Here is a 23,731-nt window from a genome sequence, read left to right as displayed (position 1 = left end):
ATATTCTAATTATATGCAAAACACCAAGGGGAAGATTCACTGAAGCTGGCTTAGGAAGGTTGAAATGACAGCTCTCTGCACCAACCTGCCCCTCCTCCCCCAGCCCTGGGAGGAATTTAGCTACTGGGTTAATTCCACACATCATCACTGCAGTTTTGATTCCAGCCAGGGGCTCCAAAGGATCTTTGCTTGCAGAGGCTATTTCTGTGCATCCCTCGGGTTCCTTGCATATGTCGGCTTCCCAACCAAGACTGCTCACTCTTTGGGTTGCAATGGAGGAGGGGAGGTTGGGGCCACTTTCTGCCATGCAATCTCCTCCCCAATGGATTTGCCATTGACCTTGGGGACCCTATGCCTGCATTCATGTTGACAAAATCCAGCATAAATCTGAGTTGGATCTGGCCCCAAAAGTACAGTCCACAGCAGTGTTCCCTCTAATTTTCCCAACGCATGTGTGGAATGAATTTTGTTACGTGCACCAATATGGAGGTGATGTGTGAAATCAAAGGGTTCGGTGTGTAGGAGGGAGCTCAAGGCTGGGGCAGAGGGTTGGGGTGCACGGGGATGAGGACTCTGGCTGGGGCCGAGGATTAGGGGTTTGGGGTTCAGGTTGCCCCAGGACTCCCCCCAGCAGCACCTGGGCTGGGTGGGGAGAGGCGCATCTCCCCTGGCCGCAGCAGGTCTGTCCGCAGTCCGGGCCGCCAGTGACAGTCGGGGGAGGAGCAGCAGTGGCTGTGGGCTCCTTTCCGCCCCCTCCTTCTCCCCATCACTGGCCGGCAGCCAGAGGCTGCTGCCTGTTGGTGATGGGGGCGGGGGATGGAGAGAGGAGCCCTCAGAGGAGCGAGTGGGCAGAGGGCGGGAGGAGAGAAGCCCTGGGCCAGCAGGCTTGGAGGGGCTGGAGAGGAGAGGAGCCAGTGCTGTGGCCACTGGAGCGACGGGCCGGGCCGCCAGGACCCCTGCTGAGCGTGGGCCTGCCGCCATTATAAACCCAGTACTGTCTGGGCTGGCGTCACTCCCTGCCACAGCAGACCTGGCGCTGGGGGAGCGGCATCTCTCCCGCCGCAGCCCTGAGCACCTGCGCAGCGCTTAATTGGCTGCTGCATGGCCACCTGGCCACGCAGCTTCGAGGGAACTTAGCTCCACAGCACCACATCCACAAACAAACAGGAGTAAAAGGAGAAGAGGTCTCCGTAGGGTGCCCAGAGTCCCATTTTTATAGGAACAGTCCTGTTTTTTGAGACTTTTTCTTATATAGGCGCCTATTATCCCCCACCCCTTCCCGTTTTTTCACAGTTGCTATCTGGTCACCCTAGGCCTCAGGATCGTCCAGACTTTAAGGGGAAGGTGGATTTTATGTCTAGCATTAAAGTTCACGGACTAAGACCACCTAAAAATAAGAGAAGATGCTGACTCAACTGTGCTGGAGGGCCCTGGTATAACACAAGCTGTAAGTAGGGTCCTACCAAATTCGTGGCCATGAAAAACCCGTCATGGACCATGAAATCTGATCTACTCCCGTGAAATCGGGCTATTGTAGGGGATGGGCAGGGTTGGGGCTCCAGCTGTGCACTGGGCTTCAACTGCTAGTCCTGGACAGGCTGGGGAGGGACGGGACTTCCTCTTCCCTTGCACAGGTTGCTCCCGGGGCTGGGTCAGACCCACCTCCAGGAACCTTCCCCAGCTGCAGGAAGCTCCAGAACTGCTGGCTGGGAGCCCCGCTCTGATGGCAGCGCCGCCGCCAGCAGCAGCGCGGAAGTGAGAGTTGCATCATATGGTGGGGTCATCACCTTTGGAAGGGACAGGGCCAGCCTTACATGTGGGTGAGTGGGCAACTGCCTAGGGCCTCTTGGTCAGGGGGGTGCTGTCATCCTCCCCACACACACACAGCCAGCCCAAGGCCCCTTTAGCCCATGTACTCAGAGTGTGGGGGGGCAGAGCTGGGGGCGCCCAGCTGGGGGCTCCTAACACGCACCAGGCTCCAGCCTCTGGTTCCAGCCCAGCTAGGGAGGGACGGGACTTCCTCTTACCCTGCACGGTCTGCTCCCAGGGCTGGGTCAGACCCACCTCCGGGAACCTACCCCAGTTGCAGGAAGCTCCGCGGCTCCAGGCTGGGAGCCCGGCTCTGAAGGCAGCACCACTGCCAGCAGCAGCCCAGCCAGGACTAGCAGCTGGAGCCTGGCACATGGTAGGAGCCCCCAGCCTGTCCCTACCCAGCTGTGGGCCCAGCTCTCAGGAGTTTCAGGGGCCTTGGACTGGCTGTGGGGGAGCAGGGAAACCATGGCACTCTGCTTACCACAGGGCCTTGGGCAGTCACCCACATCACCCACCCACAAAGCTGGCTCTGTGCCCTCCAAAAGCGACGACCCGCCCCCGCATACCAGGCCACCCTCGCTTCTGCGCTGCTGGTGGTGACGGTGCTGCCTTCAGAGCTGGGTGCCTGGCCAGCAGCCGTCCTCTGGGCAGCCAGCTCTGAAGGCAGCTGTGCGGAAATAAGGGTGGCAACACCTCAACTTCCCTACAATAGCCTTGCAATCCCCCCATGACCCTCTTTTGGGTTGAGACCCCCACCGTCACAATACTTGAAATTTCAGATTTTAATATTTGAAACAGTGAAATATATGATTTTTAAAATCCTATGACCGTGAAATTGACCAAAATGGATCATGAATTTGATAGGGCCCTAGCCATAAGTTAATATCTCACAGGTGTAAACTCCAGGGACTTGTATGTACATTCAGGAGAAGATGATTCACAAGTGGATTTCAGTTTTCAATCAGTCTCTAAACAATTAAACCTATAATGTTTGCGGAGTGTTTGCAAAACAGCAAATCTGAGATTTACAGAGGTCTGAAAGTAGTTTACCAGCAGTGCTGATAATTCAGAGTTTGTGATTTGTACTTAATTATTTATTCTGTACAGCATCACAGATCTCTGTAAAGGCTACCCCTCCTCCTATCGATTTAACGCTGCTAAAATTCGACCTAAAGTCCTAGTGTAGACCAGGGCTTAATGATGAATCTTTGGGCTAAATCCTAGTGAACATCTCACTCTTGAGTGGTTTGGAGCATCCCAAGAGCCACAAGGAGTTTGGAGCAATCCAAGCTCTGCAGATGGGAGATTAGCTGTGGAGCAGCCAGGGTGCTACGGTGGGAGAGGTGACGATGGTGGGACCAGCGTGTCCCCAAGTGCTAAGGTGTTAGGACAAAAAGCTGTGTGGTCTGGAATCCACAGCCCTTGAGAACCAGCATGAGTTACAGCACGAGGCCAGTTTTGTGTGTACAGACCAACCTGCACAGTATGAGGAGTCAGTGTGCACAACAGAAGAGGGTGAGTACAGCAGCAGGCAGTGGCTGCACAGGGTGTAGCTGCAGCAATGTTTTCATGGATGCTGGTGTTTGTGGTGCAGTTGCAATATTGACAATCTCAGGCATTCAGAAATCATGACTGAGGCCCCTTAAAATCATGATTCATGTAAAAATCATGATATTTTTAAAAATATTTTAAAAAAGAATACATTTTGGAGTATTTTTCTTTCCCTTCTGCTTTTAGAGCTGCTAGGGTGCATTCACTTTGTGATTTGAAGATTTTTGCTGCAACAAAGCGGGGGTGCGGGAGAAATCTTTTTTTAAAATGAATGCTGAGAGTCTCATGCAATCTCCTGATCTCTGCAGGTGGGACTTTAACAAAAAGACACAACCGTTGTGAGACTTGTCATGAAATCACCAGTTGTGCCCAGCGACCCCCGCCCGTGGCCAGTAGTGAGTGCTGGGAGCAGAGGTTACAACCACGCTGGTCTGGTTACTCGAGACCTGGTGCCCAACTGAGAGCAGAAGCGACAGAACTCAGGACCTGCTGGCCTCAGCCCCTTCTACTGCACCTGCCCCATCTCCACCCTGCTGCTGCTTTCTCTCTACTGGGCCCAGCCTCTAGCCCCTGCCCCTGCCTGCTGGGCCCAGTACCCCCCACTTCCCTTCCCTTCCCTTCCCTAGTGGGCACAGCCCTCGCCCTCCTGGGCCCAGCCCCCTCCCTGCCTGCTGGGCCCAGTACCCCCCACTTCCCTTCCCTTCCCTTCCCTTCCCTTCCCTAGTGGGCACAGCCCTCGCCCTCGCCCTCCTGGGCCCAGTACCCCCCGCTTCCCTTCCCTTCCCTTCCCTTCCCTAGTGGGCACAGCCCTCGCCCTCCTGGGCCCAGCCCCCTCCCTGCCTGCTTGGCCCAGTACCCCCCACTTCCCTTCCCTTCCCTTCCCTTCCCTAGTGGGCACAGCCCTCGCCCTCCTGGGCCCAGTACCCCCCGCTTCCCTTCCCTTCCCTTCCCTTCCCTAGTGGGCACAGCCCTCGCCCTCCTGGGCCCAGTACCCCCCGCTTCCCTTCCCTTCCCTTCCCCGGTGGGCCCGGCCCCTCCCCCGCGCGGCCTGTGCCTGCCCGCTCCTAACACCTGATGCCCCTCCCCCCTCATTACCGTCTGGGTTCTTCACCCATCGCAAGGATTGAAGAGTGGGGCGGGATCCGCATACTCCTTAGACCCTGGCAACCAGCAGCCAATCAAGGCTTGGCAAGGGAGCTCTTGACCAATCGCAGAGAAGTAAGACGGGATCCCGCCTCGGGTGCCTATTGGCGAGGGCATGGTGACGTCTCAGGGTGCTTCGCCAATTGGGTAGCGGTGGGGGCAGGGCCGCGCAGGCGCAGTGCGGAGCCGGTTGCTGACAGGGCCGCTCGCTGGAGGTTTCGGGCCTGGCGTGGGACTTGGACCCGGACTCGGCGTTTCCCTGCCCCGCACGCACCGGCCTTCCGCCTCGCGCCCGTCGCCGCCATGTTCCTCACCCGCTCCGAGTACGACAGGTGAGCGAGGGCGGGCCCGCCCCGGCGCGGGCCCAGCCCCAGCATCTGCCTCGTCATGGAGCCCGGCCGGGGCCTGGGGCCGGCCCAGCCTCCGCGACCCCTCCCGCCGAGCCCTCTCAGCCGCGCCGGGGGTCCCCGCACTGCGGGGGGTCCCCGCTCAGCGCCCGCCCCTCCGCGCGGGGAGCTCTGCCCCCTGAGCCTCCCCGCTCCCTTCTCTCTGCCCGCGCCCAGCCTCCCGCTGCCTCTCGGCGGGGATCCCCCCTTCCGGGTCCTCCCTTGGGCTGCTCCCTGGCGGTGTCCGTGGGGGCGATGCTCCCAGTGAGTCCCCAGGGTCGGGCTCCTTCCCTTGCTCCTGGCCCTGAGCCGGGGTCCTTAGTGGGGGAGGACAGACCCCGCTGTGTCATCACTCTGGGGCCTGATTGACAGCACGCTGGAGGTGGCCAGCATTTGGGGGCCCTGGGCAATGGGAAAGGATGCTTTAGCCACCCAGCCTTAATGTCTCTGAAGTAGGAAACTTGGGGCTTGTCTGCAGTGGCACTTTACGCCCCCCTGAGCACAGCAAGGTGCAGCGCTGTAAAGTGCCAGTGTAGACAGTGCACCCGCCCTGGGAGCTATTCCCCTCGTGGGGGTGGCTTTTTTATAGCGCTGGGAGAGCTCTTTCCCAGCACTGTGCTGTGACTACCCAAGCCACATTAAAGTGCTAAAGTAAAGATGTGCCCTTGATGTCGCGCTCAAAGGAACACCATCAGATTATCCCACTACAGCATCCTCCTTTTCCACTCGTGGCACCCAACTCTCCCTGAAGTCTCTTGAGATTAAATACCAATAGTGCTGCAGTATGGCTAAAAGTCAGACGTAAAGCAGCAGTAACCAAGTAGAGTCCAAGTTAGCAAAGCCATTTTGGCTCTGTCCACATTACAATTACAGGTGGCCATAGACTTCATTACAAGAAAGAGGCTTATTGGAGACAGATAATTGTAGAGTAGTTGTAGCCTTGTCCCTAATTCCACATATTGTGCCTTTTTATTGTAATTTAACTGCTGTTTCCAAACACTTGGGCCCTGTCTATGCCATAGCTCAATCTGCTTTAAATACGATGGTTGTTAACAAAGTGTTAATATAGTTTCCCTGACCCAAGTACATGAGGCCTACCTACTCATGTTAGACCTCCTACTGTCTGGCTTGCAACTTCAGAACTATAGGTTTCAGAGTAACAGCCGTGTTAGTCTGTATTCGCAAAAAGAAAAGGAGGACTTGTGGCACCTTAGAGACTAACCAATTTATTTGAGCATAAGCTTTCGTGAGCTACAGCTCACTTCATCGGATGCATACGTGGAAAGTATGTGGAAAATTTTCACAGTATGCATCCGATGAAGTGAGCTGTAGCTCACGAAAGCTCATGCTCAAATAAATTGGTTAGTCTCTAAGGTGCCACAAGTACTCCTTTTCTTTTTTCAGAACTATAGTGTAGGCAGGGCCTAAGAAGCAGGCTGGGTTAGTCACAGAGTGACTGAGTTTTCAGGCTTTTGGTTCCATTTTTAGTTGGACCGAACACTATGTTTTGCATGGTTATAAAACTGCCATCAAAGCAAATAAACAAAAACTACTCTCTCAGAAAGTTTGGGTCACTATGTAATCATGAGCTAAGCTATTCGCGTGGATGTGGCAAATGTGAATTTGCATATGCACCCTTACACTCTGACAGGTTTCAGAGTAGCAGCTGTGTTAGTCTGTATCTGCAAGAAGAAAAGGAGTACCTTTTCTGCACCACTGTAGCGCTCTAGGCCGCAGTTTTTCAAAGTACAGGTCGCAACCCATTACTGGGTCGCGGAATGTCCGGCATTGGGTCGCTTTGCTGATTCAAATTATAACTATCATTGCTGTGCAGCAGCTCTATAGGGCTGCACAGCAGGGAACTGGAGAGGAGAGAGGTAGGGGGTGGATGGGAACTGGGGAGGGTAGCAAGTTGGGGCTTAGAGGGCTGCTGTGAGCCTCTCCCCCGGAGCTTGTTGCTGCCGGCCTGGAGAGAGGGACCCTTTCCCTGGAGCTCCGTGCAGAGGGAAGAGAGGCGTGTGCTTGGTGCTGGCAGCCGGCAAAGGGAGAGAGAGGCAGGTCCCTCTCCCAGAGCTAGCTGCTGGGGGCGGGGGGGAGGGCTGGGCCTGCCTGGTGCACCCCAAATCCCTGGCCCCAGCTAGAACCCTCATCCCTCCCCCCATATCCCAATCCTCTGCCCCAGCCCTGAGCTCCATCCTGCATCCTGAACCCTCATCCCCAGATCCACCCTAGAGCCCACACCCCACCCTCTGCCCCACCCTGGGCCACCTCCCACACTCCTTACCGTAGGCTTACTAAGGGTAGTGTCTAGTGTTATGTAAAGGGGGTTAATCTGGAATGTATTGCAATATTATGATTTTATGAAAACTCTAGTAAAAAAAAATAATTGTTTTGGGTCACTGGCATTAACAATTTTCTTCCACTGGGTCATGAGGAAAAAGTTTGAAAACCACTGCTCTAAGCCAACGGGAGAGAGCTCTCCTGTCAGGTTAATAACTCCTGCCTCTGCAAGAGGTGGTAGCTATGTAGGTGGGAAAAACTCTTGCTAAATATAAGCAAGGCAATAGCCTTCCTGAGCCAATAGGAGCATACACTGTTTAGAGTCCAGTGGCCGTTCTGGTATCTGCTTGTGGAAGATCCTTTGGAGCATTTCTCCCCACATTTATAATTGGACCCACTGGAGTTCTAGGGCATCTTCTGCTTCTTTGTCCAGTCCCTGCTGCTCTTTCACTCCTTCCTCTTTTTAAAACTCATGGGTCTACATCCCTCTAGTCAATATCTGCCATGTTGGTGTTCGCTTTCTGAATATACAGGTGTCATGCTGCTGGATGAGGAACATCTATAAACATATCCAGCCACTGACTAAAATGCCGTCGTTCTGCATTACCAGCTGACTTGACTTGGTGCCATTAGGTCCCTCTGCAGAATAGAACCAAGAACTATTTTCTCTGATGTTTGTCCTTAAGTTTTTGGCCTTTTCTCTAGCTCTGATTTTTTTCATTGCAGGGGTGTGAATACCTTTTCTCCAGAGGGGCGGTTGTTCCAGGTGGAATATGCCATCGAGGCTATCAAGGTATTGCAAACCTCAGCCATTGTTGATACGTTGCTATCTGTAGCCCAAACGCTCCCAATTGTGATTGGGCTTAGTCACTAAGGACGGGAGAGCTCTTAACAAAAGTCCTGTTGTTCATTTCAGTAGTTGACTCTTCATTTGAAGTGAGGACTGAACCAGTGCTCTATCATTTATTGTTCCCTTTTTTTACACACACACACCCTGCCTGGTGGAGCTCTTGTGTTCATACAGTGATGCTGGTTAATAGTAATCCTGATGACATCTTGCAGTTGAGAGCCAATCCTGTTCCATCGTGGGCTTCGGATGCTGGCAACAGGCATGCCGCTTATTAACAACTTTTTCTGGAGGAAAGACCTCAGCTGCAGGCAGGTTTGCAGGGCTACAGAAAGGAAAGGAAGCGTTTGAGGCTGCACAGTACGTCTGTATGCTGTGTGCCGCCCTAGCACTAGTACCTTGGTTCGGCAGGTCCCAGTGCTTCCTTCTCTGGCTGCAGCCCCACCAACCTGCCCGTGACCAGGAACTGCCATCCACATTCATAGTGGCCTGGGGTGCCCACGTCCCAGCCTAATGGGGGATCCCCTACCAGAGTCCTGGCACTATGGGCTGGGAGGGGAGGCTGTGGGCTGCGCAGCAGTAGGGAGACTTCAGCCCAGATGCTGGGGCTTTCCATGGAGTGTGTAGGTTCTGAGGCCACACAAGGCTGCACAGTACCTCTCCCTCTGCTTTCCTGGCTGCGTTCTGTCCTGACACCGGGGGTTCGGGCTGTCTAGTGCTTGTTCCCTGGCTGCAGCCCCGCAAAACCAGCCTTCTGCTTATTGGCAACTTCTGGGTAGCAGCAATTTTTACTGGGAACTAAGAGGTTGCTAATAAGCAAAATCCATTGTATAATCAATTGAATTGAATGTCAGTTAACACTTAAGAACACCACAGCCTAGAGTGGGGGAAGGGGAAAGACCTCTTCCCCAAAACTACACACTCAGCAAAAGCTTGGGGAAACTACTGAATGCTAACATACTGCCAAATGTAGTTAGAACTGTGTGGGGGGTGTCCTGGACACTTGAGATTATTAAAGATCCCATGGCATTTTTGAGACTTGGTGTTCGCTCCAACATGTACACCAAATTCTTATTTGAGTAATTATGTTCTACCTCCTTAAATGCCTCCCTACAGCTTCAATTAAAAATATTCACTTGATGCCCTGAACCTTTTTGGGCTAATGGAGCATTGCATTCTGGGATGTGTAGTTTCCACATACCACCTCTCTCAAAGATTACCAGATTGTAACTGTACTCTATTCTGTGTTAACTAGATGACCTTTATTTTCTTGGCTAATTGCCAAAGAAACCTGGGGTTTGTGAGTGCCTGTTTATAATGGTTGAATGTTCTTTCTATTGCAAATAATGCAGTTGTCTCATTGCTCATGCACAAGATGGGTTTTAAATTAATTGAGAAATTGAAGTGTATTTTTTCTAATATATGAAGAAACCAACAGTTTCTTTCCAAATTTGATGCAGAGGGTTTTAGTGTAAGTGGCGTTGAGGAAAGAAACCTTTTTTTATAGGTTCTTCGATAGCCTCTATTTAGGGATTAACGTTAAGGGTCCACGTAGATGAATATCTTCTCTGTTACTAGTTTCCACTCAAACACTTTGGCCACAAGGAGCAGGCAAGATGCAGCTATTCAGTTTCATCAAGTTTTTGGAAGCAAGAACTCTTAAATGCATTCTAGTAGTCAGCGTGTTGATGCATTCATATTGCTCATAAAATACATATAATAAATCTGAAACCTAATCCATAGGATAAACTTGCTTGTCTTTATTGTGTGTTCCATCAATAAGCCTGGAAATGAATTAGATTTATGCAGCTCAAATATTGCCTTTAAGATGTTCGGTACATTATTCCATGTATTGGGAGTGCAGGGGGATCCTTCAGTTTACAGGGAAATAAATTGGGGCAGTTGGTAATGCAATCTTTGCAGTACCTCAATCATATTTTGTTTCATAATTACAGCCAAAGCTTTGAATGTGGTTCAAGTAAGGTATATACTTAATAAGGGATCCAGGTGGTTCAGTCTTTGAGAAACATGCAGGTGAATATGATGCAACTTCCAAAATTAGGGAATACCTGTGTGCATTTGACAGTGGCATGGTTTAGGGCTTGTCTATATGGGGAAATTTACTGATATAGTTATACAAGTAAACTTCCTTGTGTAGGCAAGCTCTTAGAGTTATGAGCAGGCAACTGATAGCCAAGTACTCCTGAGATTTAATCCCAGTTCTGATGCCCTGTGTGGCCTTTGTCAGTCACCTCACTTCATTATGCCCATTTCCCTGTCTCTCAGAGGAGTGTAATACTTAATTATCTCACAGGGGAGTTGAGGATCCAGTAATTAAGGCATGAAAAGCAGGATTTGGTGAGAGTGCAAAGTACCTCTCTTTCACTTGGTGAAGACTCCTAAGTAAATTCTGCAGATAGTAAGGGATTTCACAGCAAAGGAAAGAATAAAAGTGACTAAACTAATAAAATTAATCTGCAAATATTCGTTATATCCCATTTTATATCCATGGAAATCAATGCATCTGACTTTAATTTTGTTCTGCAAAAAAAAATTCACAAAGCTCTTTTTAATCTGTAAAATTAAAAAAAAATTCAGTGAGATTATGGTATAGCTCAGGGAAGAGATTAATTACTAATCTGCAAGAGGGTTTCTGGGTCTCGATTAACTTTCAAACTGCACGTCCTGAGCAGCTTAACTTCAGTTCCCAGATCAAATTATGCCCTCTTAGTTTAGCTCTCACTGTGCGTTATCCTGTATTTGTTGTGAAGGTACATAACTGTAGATACATTAGTGCAGCGGTTCTCAAACTTTATAGCACCACAACTCACTTCTGACATCAAAAATTACTACATGACCTCAGGAGGGGGGACTGAAACCTGAGCCCTGCTACCCCAGCTGGGCGAGGACAGCAAAGCCCGAGCCCTACCCCGGTCAGGGGGCCTGTAACCTGACCTCTGTCGCTCAGGGCTGAAGCCGAAGCCTGAGCCCTGCTACCCAAGGCTGAAGCCCTCGGGCTTTGGCTTCAGCTCCAGCAAGTATAACGCCAGCCCTGGTGATCCCATTAAAATGGGGTCACAACCCACTTTGGGGTCCTGACCCACTGTTTGAGAACCCCTGCATTAGTATATGCAGAATCTGTTTCTGCTACTGATGTTGTAGTACAGTAATGGCATCATTCGGCGGGGGGGGTAGAGATACTACAAATGATGTAGGTCAAGATGAGCATCCTCATTTTGTGTAGATTAGATACCAAAGTGTAGGCACCCTAATGCTGTTGTAGATTACGTGTGATGGTGGTAACTGTGTGTGTGTTCTTAGCTTGGCTCCACAGCCATTGGGATTCAGACATCAGAAGGTGTTTGCCTGGCAGTGGAGAAGAGAATCACCTCCTCACTTATGGAACCCAGCAGTATTGAAAAAATTGTAGAAATAGATTCTCATATAGGTAAGAGTAATGCAGGTTTGTTCCTTCTCATGGTAAGGCCTGTGTCATCCTTCCAGCCCTGGACGTGTAATAAAAGCTTCTCCAGAAGAGTTTCATGAGAGACTTGTCTTGAAACATGGTTTCTGAAGTCATCTGAGGCCCTCACGTGGCTTTCTTGGGTGGGAATGAACAAGCAACTCCCAGCAAATACTGGTTACTGGTTTTCCAGGCTCCAGGCCAGCAGGACATAGTTGCAGGAGCAGGAAGCAGCAGCTGAAATGCTCTTCCTCTTTGACCTCCCTAATGAAAACTCATCCCCAAATTTAGATCTGGGAGGGTAGGGAATTATTGCAATGTAAAGGTTTGATCCCAGGCCAGTGTCTGTGCTGGGAGCTCACTGGTTGGATCACTAATGTTAGACTGTTCCTCTGTGCTCAAGGCAGCTTACTGCAGCTGCAGGGGGCCCAAGGAAGATTGATTGGGCCAGCTTAAAATATGTCTGCTTAAAAAAATTAGAGCTCTCCAAAACACTACTCTTGTAAGTGATAAGAATTGGTGTGGGCTGTGCTGCTCATGAAGAGACAGGCTAGATTCCCAGAAAAAACCTTTCTCCTCTGCTTTCTTACAATACAGCCCTTTCCACAGCTACCAGACGCCATGTGGTATAACAGGTTGAACGGATCAATTTATTTATAGCCGCTTATTTCAACCAGCTACAAACGTGCAACTTTGTGGCATTCTGTGTGCATATCAAACGCTATCAGGCAGAAAGGTGACTTTTCCAATACTTAGATTTTTGGTCAATAGCCCCACAGGTCCTCCCACCGCAGCCCTTCACTCTCACACATTTAGTAAGTTCCCAGCCTAAATTCTGGCTGCCTTGTGCTACCCAGCCACTAATTAATTCACCCTTACATTATGCCACCTATGTTCAGGAAGCTGGTGAGTGGCTCCCTGTGGAGCCTGATTGCTGTCTCAGACCTCTTACTGTGCCACTGCCAGCTAACAGAGAAGCAGCCAGCCCCCTTTTCGGGGGAGGATGACTTTATTCTTTCCAGCAGGTTTGGCTAGTGCCTTGGATTCTCTTCCAAGGTTTCAGATTCGGTTCCTTTGTCCATTCGCTGCAGTAGTGGTTTTTTGCGTAGCTCTGTATATCGGAATGCCAGGCATCAGCCCTGATAAGCCATAGCTTTAGCCATCTAGCTGAGCAGTAGAATATTACCTATCTGGCAATTCCATTTGCATCCAGTGTTCTTCACTTTCTGACCTAAACTATTGTATAGCGTTACTGAATGCTGTTACACAGGAGCCACATTTGGCCCAGTGGGTGAAGGAGTACTTATGTCACTAGTAAAGTGCTTTGGGCATTTTGGGGACAAAAGTGGTAGATAACTTAATAAATGAACTTATTTGTCACACTCTCTCCCCTTTGTTTCAGGCTGTGCCATGAGCGGATTAATAGCTGATGCAAAGACTTTAATTGATAAAGCAAGAGTGGAGACACAGGTAAAGCTTCCTCTAGTATCTCAAAACAACAACCTGATTCTGAGAATAGATTATTTTTCTGGCCAATTGGATGGTCCTGGCACTTGCAGACCTGGGTAGCAAAGGCAAACAATGCAGAGCAGGAGGAGAAACTCGGAGCCAAGCCCAGCAGCTGAAATTTCACAGGTGTTTGGCAGAACTGACTCTCACTCACACTTGTTGTTTGTTTTGGTCTTTTTAGTAGTGAGAGCTTGGTATGAAGAAGGAACTGCATTAAATTCTGTTGTAGAGGAGCTTTTCCTGGGGGACTCGGAGCTGGTATGGGTGGATAAAGACACATCAGCACTGTTCCTCCCCTTCTTTTAGAGTAACGTGAAATCCTTCTCTCCTTTCAGCTGAGTGTAGTTCTAAGATGTACTGACTTTGCAATCACCCTGGTAGTGTCCCAGGGTATCAGGTGTCCCTAAGGGAGCAGCAAACTAGTAAAGGGACCGATCCACTACTTCTGAAAGAAGCCCTTGTGAATTTGTATAATTTCCAAATTACTCGTTTTTTCCCATCCCAAACCAGGCCATGAAGATACTCCTCTTCTGAGAGGCCCATGTCACAGACACACGTCCTTTAGCTTGGGATGTCACTTCTGAGCAATACAGAGCGTTCCTTGCATTATCTCCATCTTGTGATTGAATGTACTGCCCTTGTAATGCCCCAAGCTCCTGCCAGGTCAGGGAATGGAACTGGAGTCCAGAAGCTGGGAATGGGTGACAAGGGATGGATCACTTGATGATTAGCTGTTCTGTTTGTTCCCTGTGGGGCACCTGGCATTGGCCACTGTCAGAAGACAGGGTATTGGGCTATATGGACCTTTGGTCTGACCCAGTATGGCCATTCTTATGAGTCTCCCGCATGGCAATGCAGAGCACCATCACAAGGCTACATGGCAGGCCCATTACCTTTGAGACCCTTTTATTCCATCAGAGCATTGGCTTTTGCATGTGTCCTATTGAGGATCATGCGCAAGAACTGGCTTTTGGAAAGGGACAGATGGGTCAAGCCCTTGTATTACCTTCTCCTAGAATCACTGGTTTACATACAATGAAATCATGACAGTAGAGAGCGTGACACAGGCCGTATCCAACCTAGCCCTGCAGTTTGGAGAGGAGGATGCTGATCCTGGTGCTATGGTGAGTAGGTGCTGGCACAGGACATTTTCTGATTGTAAAACCATTGGATTTCCTTTGCCTTAACAGTCCTGGTCTCTCTCAACCCTCCTGTGGTTTTGTTACAGTCTCGTCCATTTGGTGTAGCGCTGCTGTTCGGAGGAGTCGATGAAAAAGGACCCCAACTGTAAGTTCAGTTCTCTCACTGGTTCATGCTCTTCTTGGGAAGAGGCGGGGCTTCTACCTGAAGCACCACGAGATAGTCTGATTAGACAAGAAATAGGGAATTGCGTAGAAATCAACATCTTGGGCTTATCTCAGTATGTGCCTGGGATGCAACAAGCTGCAGTGGTTGCCTGTTCATTGTGGAACAGAATATGATGCTTGCAGTAAACCCTGATTTTAAGTTTGATTTAAAAAAAAGTTGAGAATAAAGTGAGGGGGGAAGATCTTTCTTACCCTTCCCCAAAGGACTAGCAGAACCACTTGTAACATAATATCTGGAGCCTGCTATATCATTCCTTAGGGAGGGGGTGGGAGCACTTGTAACCAGAAACTCAATGTGCTTCCAAGATCCAGACCTTCCTGGAGTGGTGGGGGTGGGGGGTGGAAGTTCCATGAATGCAGTGGGAGGAACAGCACAGTGAAAAGAATCTGGAGCTGAAGGTCTGTCTTTCTGGGTAACCATGGCCTCGGTCCCTGTCAGAATAATGAAAGATCCTGTTAATGTGAAATGCTTCTGCTAGGGTTGTGAGCGATAGTGACAGAAAGGGGTGCAACTCTAATTCTAATTTGGATACCCTGGTTGTCTGTTGGGTTTGGCACTTGCTTCAGGGCATTTCTTGACCCTTCAGCCCCTTTGGAATCTTGGTCTGAATTTTGTCTTGTCCTCCAGATGCCAGCAGGAGTTACCTGCTGCTGGTGTATCTTGTCTCAGCAGCCCCTCAAATCTGCCATACAGGATGATGCTGGCTTTAGCCACATAGCATGTACCCTGAGCCTCTGCCTCAGGATGTCAGGCAAGCTGCTGCTCTCTAAATGTCACCCGATGAGTCCTTAACTTCCAGCTGTAAATTGGGCTCTGCAGAGAATGTTTCATTATTGTGAATCTTCTGGGGAACCCCTTGCAATGCAGTGGCATAAGACTCTCTTACCTGTATTCCTGGCAGGTTTCACATGGACCCTTCTGGGACATTTGTGCAGTGCGATGCCAAAGCAATTGGGTCTGCCTCGGAAGGTGCACAGAGCTCCCTGCAAGAGGTTTATCACAAGGTAACGGAATGAGTTCAGAATTACACCCACTGATTAGCTAGCTGATGTCTGCAGTGCCCTGGGAAGTAGGTATTACTCCCACTTCATGGGTGGGGAAACTAGATACAGGGGCTAAATCCAGAAGGGTAGTACCAGAGCACTCCGATACCATGTTATGGTATAAATACACTCCCCAAGATGATACAGGGACACGCTGACCCCTCCTAAAGATAATTTCAGGTTGACAGCATGATGGATAGAGATGTTTTGATCGAACCAACAGGTACACGTTTAAAGGGTGGTAACTAACCACGTCAGAGAGGCAATATATAACTTGTTTGTATAGGTGTATAAAAGAGGGATTGCTGAGGGGGTGCCTCTGTCTGGGCTAGAGGGGAGCAGAAGGTCATGCCTGCTCGCTGAGCTGTGTCCGTTGTAATAGGTATACATGTGTTAAGTGTCTCCATAGAACAGGGGTTCTTACAACAAATATTTTGGTGGCCTCAGAGCGTGGCCACCAACTCTTGCTGGTGGCCGCTCTGAAAAACCGGGCTCTCTGTCCCTGCCTCCCGCAGCCCTTCAGTGAGAGCCGGCATCAAGTTGGTGGGTCAGGAACTCACCAGCCGCATGTGGAGTCCCAGGCTCCCTTTGCCTTGCCCGGGCAGGAGCAGGGGAGCTGCCCAGGGGAGCACACCAGCAACTGAACGCTGCAGCCACCTCCAGTGCCATGCACATCAGCCCCTCATGTCTCAGAGGCGCTGCCCGGATCCCCTGAGGAGGCTGCAGGGTGCAGATCCCTTCTGGCGGCACCAGCACAAACACCAAGCCAGTGCATCTCGCTGCTCTTGGTAACAGCTATTCAGGAGCAACAGCTGGGTGCTGCAGTTAGAGGCCACTGCTTTGCTCCCCCATTCTCCACCTGCTTTGGAGGCTTTTGTGGCCGAAGAAAAATCTGCTGGTGGCAGCGTCTGAGAAACGCTGCCATAGAGTCTACCAGGCGCTAGGACTGTGCTTCGTAAACAATACACCTGTCTGAACCCCTGTGCCACTGAACCGAGTCTGTGGTTTCCTTGGGCATTTAATCCAAACAGCAGACTTGGATCGATCTGGTCGGAGCCAGTACAGTACAACACGCACACAGCCAACAACTGATAACCGCTAGTCATCCGTTCTTGGGTATCGCATAGATCATTGGCTCTGGACATTGGCTCATGGGGGGCCTCACAGGTTAGAGCATGAAGAGCTCTCTGAATACGGAGGCCAATTTTTCAGAATTGTTAAATAATATTCAGTGAGAAACAGGAACCCTGCTGATTTATAACTAGAAAGACGGTGTTGGGTGGGGACTTCCTAAGACAGCCTTGTTGAGGTGACCAAGCAGCTGAATTTAGATGTAATAAATGAGACCTGATTAGTGTCATGTTTTTTTTGTGATGGAGATCTGATTTGAGTTTTGTAAAATGATAACATAGAGAAGGGGAGATCTGCAGTATTACACACAAAAAGGAAAACAATGTATCCAGCAATTTAGTTATTGCCTTACCTGAACTACATTCCTGACTAGTGCAGTGTTGGTAATATATATAATTTGGTGACATTTTGATTTGCTGCCACTGATAGCTTGATATGATATTTTGGAGCAGGACAGAGGGAGGACACGACTTTTGGAGAGGATGTGATTTTCTTTTTCAGAGGACTGTTTAGGGAGGTGTGTGTGAGAAGCTAAACAATGAAGCTGAGTGGCTAACTTTTTTTTGGCTTGTTTTATTTAACAGTCAATGACACTGAAAGAAGCGATCAAGTCATCCCTCATCATCCTAAAGCAAGTTATGGAGGAGAAACTGAATGCAACTAACATTGAGGTATGTGCTGCTGCCCTGTTCTTCCTTGTACAAATGCTGTAGGAGTTGGCAGCATTTGGACTACAAGAAAAATCTGTCCTGCTTCCCTGGTCCAAGTTTCTGTGGCTGCACAGCAAGTATCTCCTTAGGGTGTCTCAACTGATACTAGGTCAGGGTTGGTTTTAGATATTTGTCAAAATAGCAATGACTGGGATGAGGGGACTTTAAAACAAGGGCCAATCTGCAATTCTTAAGCCTTCAATCTCTTCCTGAGGTGGTGATTCTTGTCTGTTGTTTTGTCAACATCTATACATTTCTAATGTGCTCATTGCCATAATATCAGTGTGTTGCCACATAACTCCATGTGGCATACCTGAAGTAAGAATGAAATCCTTAATCTTGATTTGGGCTCTTGGGAAAGTATTGCTGGGCTCTTCTGCCCTGCTAATTGGAGAATGCTTGTCTGAGTAAATATCTGAATCCTGCAACACTCCCTGAATGTGGCTAGGCTTGACTTTGTATTACTCTCCAAAACCTTGAAGGAGGGGGCCCCGTTCTAAGAGCACTAACACAAGATTTCAAGAGTTGCCAGAATGGACATGTCATGCCAGCTGGGTAATTTTTTTAGGGTTTCCCACTGCCATCCCTTCTTGTCACTTCCAAGGAATGAAAATTATACAGCTTCAGGACTTACTATTCTTAGTCTTGGATCAGTGCAAAAAAATAAGACCAAAGAGATGGTTTTTCCAGACTTCAAATCTCTGGGAATGAATATGTAGAGTCTGTGTTAACCGCCACTTCCCAGTGATGAGCAGCAGCCTTGCTAAATGCAATTTGGTTCAGACATGCTAACACTTTTTTGTGGGGCAAATAAAAATCATTTTTTCCCTCTTTTTGTCCATCATGGTAAAGGGTAGGTGAATAGATTTATTTTAATCAAGGCTGGTGTATAACATTTGTTTCTATTTCTGGCAGTTTACAAGATAACTGAACCTTAAAATCATGTCATTCTGACTACTAAGTTGCTCTTCTGTCTCTTCAGTTACGGATGTGATTTCAACAGCTGCTGTCTCTAGGTAGTAACTTTCAGGCTGAAAGTAATAGGCGCACACTCTAATTTTGGGTGCCTCTGTTTTTGACTGCCCACCCTGAGATGCCTGGGGCCTGACTTCTCAGAGTTGTGAGCTGCAGGTGAGGTGCCTTAGCTCTGGCAGTCTGAAGGATCAGTTGCTGAAATTGTAATGGGAGTAGGTGGGGAAGCCAAGCAAGATGATCAGAATGACGTGATTTTACATTTTTGTACTGCACAACCTACTAAAGCACAGAAATACTTTGGGTCCAGTATAAATGCTCTGAAGTCCAGTAAACTTCCCTAAGCACCATTCCTGAACAGTACCAGCAATAGGAGAGAAGTTTAATGACTGCAACAAAAGCTACTAGCAATAGGCATCTGATGCTAGATGTGCTGCTTGTGTCTAATATTAAATGCTGTTAGTGAGCCCTTCTGAGATGACAAACTGAGCTGTCCTAGAGAGGAGAGATGGAAGAGAACATGCCAGGTTGCATTTGCACACTCAGAGCACAATCTTGTGCCATCCCCAGAAATGTTCCAATTAGCAAGGACTAAGTCATGAGCATTTTAACAGGGTAGCCAGCCCCTTAAATAAAATTGGACTCAGCTCTCCTTTTTCAGTCCAGGTGTACTCTAGTTTGGTGTAATGAGGGTGAGGCTTCTCCCGGAGTTATAAACAAGAGGTCAGAATCCTGAGGTACAGTTTAGAATGGGAGAGAGTCCAGAGGCTTGAGAGTACGGAGCTCAGAGGAAGAGCAGAGCTGGGCTGAGAGCTCAGGGAGGAGATGCCCATGAAGCCAGATCAGGCTGGGGAAAGCAGAAGGCAAGAAAGCAGTCGGCGATTGGGCACCTACAAACTTCCCCTGGTCAGAGAGTGCTAAAGGCTGAGAGCAGCAGAGGGTGATGCCTCTGAACTGGAGAGCCAGAGAGGGCTGAAGGACGGATGGGTGAGTCTGCTGATGTCTCCAGGGAAGAGCTGGAACTATATCTGAAAAGGAACAAGGGTGGAGAGAAACCCCAGCTAGAGGTGCTGAGCTGGGGCATGTTGAGAAATGCCAGAGCTGAACTTGGTGTTGGACTGTTGGGACAAATGTGCTATTTGGACTGTGCTGGGGGCATCTTGGTTTGTGGTAGGTAGTGGGACTTCACTTTAGATAAGCTATTCCCAGCAGGACAGTGGGGTGGGAGGAGGTATTGTTTCATATTCTCTGTGTGTATATAAAGTCTGCTGCAGTTTCCACGGTGTGCATCCGATGAAGTGAGCTGTAGCTCACGAAAGCTCATGCTCAAATAAATTGGTTAGTCTCTAAGGTGCCACAGGTACTCCTTTTCTTTTTGCGAATACAGACTAACACGGCTGTTACTCTGAAACCTAATAAACTAAAACTGCAAAAAGGGCTACTTATGTATTCCAAAGGCTGTACTGAGTTTATTTGCAGAATAGAGGGAAACTGAGGCAAGGGGCCACTTACAGGGCTGCCCTGAGGGTACAGTGGGGTGCCCAGTAAGGGGCCACACATTTACAAGCATGTTTGCTCATTATTACTATCTTACAAATCAGTATCTTGGTCAGTGAAGCTTTCCTCTGGATGACTGACTTATAGTACAGTGTGTGAAGAAATCCATGCAGAGTAATGTGTACAGTATACTTATCTCAGGTCCTCATTTAACACGGCTTAACTGTCTTCAGCATAGCCCTGTATGCATTGAGGAATCACTATCCGGTTTAATGACAGGTTTCAGAGTTCAGAGTAACAGCCGTGTTAGTCTGTATTCGCAAAAAGAAAAGGAGTACTTGTGGCACCTTAGAGACTAACCAATTTAGCTTATGCTCAAATAAATTGGTTAGTCTCTAAGGTGCCACAAGTCCTCCTTTTCTTTTTAGGTTTCAGAGTAGCAGCCGTGTTAGTCTGTATTCGCAAGTATGAGAATAGTGTGCTGAGGATTAAAGGGGCACTGTATAGTGAAATCACCCTTCTAGTTGAGAATGTTTGACTTAGTTACTATATCTGAAAGGCTAGAAAGCAAACCGAAGAGAGAGTTAAGGTTAGGTTTTTTTTTTTTTTTTTACATTTGACAACACATTGTGTGTCTTTTTTCACGGAAGTGGGGTGGAGAAAAACAACGTGAGAATGTGGCAAAGGAACAGTTAAAAATATACCTTGACAATAGGGCTCAGGAGCCAGTGCAGCACCTGAAATGTCTCTCCAAAAATTTGCTTTTTCAATGTGACTGTTTCCCTTTATTTAACCTCTTTCCTTACAGACAAGTCTTAAAATCTAGAGCAGTGGTTCTCAACACGTGGTCCACGGCTGCTTGTGGCCCAATCAGCACACAGCTGCGGCCCATGTGACATCCTCAGGGCCATACAGATAGTGTGTATGTATTGTGTGGATGTGGCCCACATAACACACAGAGAGCTGCATATGCAGCCCACAATGGTAAATAGGTTGCGAACCACTGGTCTAGAGTTTGGATAAATTTTTGTCGTTCACTAGTGTCTTTGAATAGTGGTCTGGGGGGTGGGAGGGGGCATGGTAGAGTTGTACTTAAAGGACTACCCAGTCAAAGTGGGTCCAGTATCTTAGGCCAAAACTATCAAAAACAGTTAGTGATTTTAGGTGCCCGACATGAGACTCCGTAAACAGAGCTGTCTTTCAGAAAGTGCCAACTACCTGCCGTCTGAAAGCCAGGTCTGGTTAAGGTGTCCCATGTTGGACACTCAAAATACTCATCATTTTGAAAATGTTGGCCTTAAAAGTTCTTGACCTATTTTTATACTCTTCACCTTGTACATCTTTGACATTCTTTGCTCCCCTGTGGGTGACCACAAAGCAGTGCCGCATGGGGCCCAATGGAAGCTCCAGGTCATGTGGGTCTTGGGTCCTTTTTGTTCTGCATTTCTGTGTCCAGTCTTTCCTCTTCCATTGATGTGTGGCAGTAGCATACTCCCCATTCCCCAGAGAGTGAAGACTTCTGCCCCACTTCCAGAACTCAGTACATCCCAGGGCGGTCCAAGGAATGAATGTTCTGTGCCACATACGGTAGCAACCACAGGTGCTCCCCAGTCCCCCTTGTTAGCTTCCACTGCATCTGTTCTTTACCGCTATCTTCCCATGTCAGCCCCATTAAATGGCTCTTCAAATATTCTGTTGCTCCTTTTCCAATTTCTTCTTAATATTTTGGTGCTTGGTCCATGAAGGTTCCAGGCTATCTGCCCTAGAAACTGAATCCAAACAGCATCAGGAGATCCATGCCCTGCCCTGATAATGTGCCTCTGTCCTGTTCTCCTGGGGTCACTTCCGGGAGAGTGAACTTCCTCTCAGCCCAGGTCCCCTTGAATCCTTGGCCCTCTTCCGATCTCCATTTGAGCCACTAAACAGCTGATTGATAGAGGGCAGTGACAGATGTTCACTACTGACCAGGTCTGTATTTGAAGTAATGACTTTGATGCAAATGGCCTCTTTGGTTACCAATTTCCCAAAGATACTCAAGCTCGGTATTAACAAATTGTCCCCTAATGATTTGAGTTGTTGATAGCCTCATTTTTAGAATGCCTGTGTAACAGGACAGGGCTTGTAACCCTGGTTATTACAGAAGAGGGAAGCTGGCTCTCTAAACTTGCCTCCTGAAGATGGTGGTCCAAAAGATGTTTGCCTGGGCCTGATTAGAAATGGAACTGGCTGAACTGCAGCTTGTCTTGCCCTGCCGCCCCGAAGTTTTCTGTTGAAGAATTAGTGCGAACCAGTCTGTCCCTGCAGAGGGAGAAGCAGCTGAACCTGTGCGTTCCCAGTAGATGTTTCCCTGAGCTGCTGCTACTATGAGGAGATTGAGTCAATTAGAAGTTATTTCTGCAGCAGGCAGCTATTTTAGGGAATCAAAGAACATGTTACAGGCTGGAACGATCTCGCTGGGCTGGCGGATCAGGCAGTTGAGAGGGAACAGCTGCTCCATCTCTGGCAGTTTCTCTGTTCCATGCCCAGTGCTGTCACTTCCTCACGTATGCAGGCAAATAGTTACACTGAACCCTTTCTTCTTCTCCTTCCAGCTTGCAACGGTGGAGCCCGGAATGAAGTTTCACATGTATACAAAAGAAGAGCTTGAAGAAGTCATCAAGGATATCTGAAAAACAAGGAGCTTGAGAGAGAGACTCCCTCAAAAGCCTCGTTCCCTGTTCTAAGTGAACTGACTTCTTTCAGTTCCTTCGAGTACCCATGATTTTATTTCCAGCAGCGTATGTGCTTGCTCTTTGTAGAAGGCTGTAATGGTTTTTTTTACAGGTTCTGTACATAAACAATCTACAGTAAGGAAATGAGAATAAATCCTTTTGTTACTCTTATCTTGATTCTCTTGTAATGGAGTTCTGGGGTGGGGGGAGATGCAGAGCAGGTATAGAATGACCTCTGCTGTTAAACTGCTGCAAGGTAATACAGAAAGCCCTGCACCTAATATATGTTCTGCAAACAGGCATCCCTAATAAAGCTGCTCTCCCTGCACTGCTATGCACACTGCTTCTCTGGACAGCATTGTCTGGTGTTCCCAGACATGGCCCGACCTCCAGCACCCACTCTGGGGGAGATCCTTTCTGGCAACTCCAATGGCAAAGCTCCCTCTTGTGGAGAATGCTGTAATGACATACTATCTGTACTCAAACATCTGATCCAATGTCACTTACCTGAGATGAATCCCCCTTTGTGTATCCAGTGCATCCAGGCCCCTGCTCATCCAGATTCATCTCACCCATTCTCCTTCATATGTCCAAGGCTTGCCTGTAGTTTTGACTTCTGTTGAAGGTTGTGAAATCAATAACTGGATTTGACATTTTCTTAACAGGAGCCTTAAAAGTAGGACCAAAGAGCATGGTAGGATACTTATACCCTTAACTGGAAATGAATTTTAACATACCAAATGCCTGTGACTTTATTTTCATAGTCAATTTTCAAAGAGTGACTTCATTTTCCAGATGTGAAATTGCTTTGAGATATATGGGTGCAGTATTGTCCTGTTAACAATCAGCCTAGTTTCATTTATTTCTGGTGACCTGTCATTTAGATCAGTGTCCTTTTTGCTTATCTAGTGTGAATCTTATCCCCTTACTTGTCTTACTTTTGTTCCCAGTTGAATAAAACACAGCATTAGTTTCTCTAACCAAAGGAGCTGTAACTTCTACTGCACAATCTGGATACTGTGGTTGATATCCATGTGTATTGGATTGTTAAAAGGAAGCTCTCCTTAATCATCAAACCCAAAAAGTTTGTCCTTGTGAAATCAAGGTCTTATTTTACAAATGCTATTTCAGAATGTAGGAAATTTAGCTACGTGGTGGTTCCTCCCAGTAGAGGCCTGTGACTACAGTTCTGTTGAGTGGGTGGCTCTTTAAACCTTTGCATACGGTTGAGGGTGGATCTACCTGTAGTTTTACCTTGTCTTCCTATTTTGAAAAATTAAACAGTTTCATAATGAAGAAATTAAAACT

The 23,731-nt window shown here is 48.4% G+C and overlaps 2 protein-coding genes across 2 annotated transcripts in view; one reads left to right on the top strand and one right to left on the bottom strand.

Moving 5' to 3' along the window:
• The window catches only part of CYB561D1 (cytochrome b561 family member D1), a 433,261-nt gene that overhangs the window by 79,058 nt on the left and 330,472 nt on the right, over window positions 1-23,731 (bottom strand). The gene's annotated exons all lie outside the window — the stretch shown is intronic.
• PSMA5 (proteasome 20S subunit alpha 5) lies at window positions 4,659-22,594 on the top strand. Its single transcript, XM_073320362.1, has 9 exons — window positions 4,659-4,838; window positions 7,899-7,965; window positions 11,341-11,467; window positions 12,885-12,952; window positions 14,008-14,115; window positions 14,220-14,278; window positions 15,261-15,363; window positions 17,118-17,204; window positions 22,304-22,594. Exons 1-9 carry the CDS (start codon window positions 4,810-4,812, stop codon window positions 22,379-22,381), a joined length of 726 nt encoding a protein of 241 aa, XP_073176463.1. The 5' UTR covers window positions 4,659-4,809; the 3' UTR covers window positions 22,382-22,594.

This window comes from Lepidochelys kempii, chromosome 21 (genome assembly GCF_965140285.1).
Source record: "Lepidochelys kempii isolate rLepKem1 chromosome 21, rLepKem1.hap1, whole genome shotgun sequence".
Classification (NCBI taxonomy): Eukaryota; Metazoa; Chordata; order Testudines; family Cheloniidae; genus Lepidochelys; species Lepidochelys kempii.
Note: the sequence above shows the minus strand (reverse complement) of the source record. Positions and strands in the feature narration are given on the sequence as shown.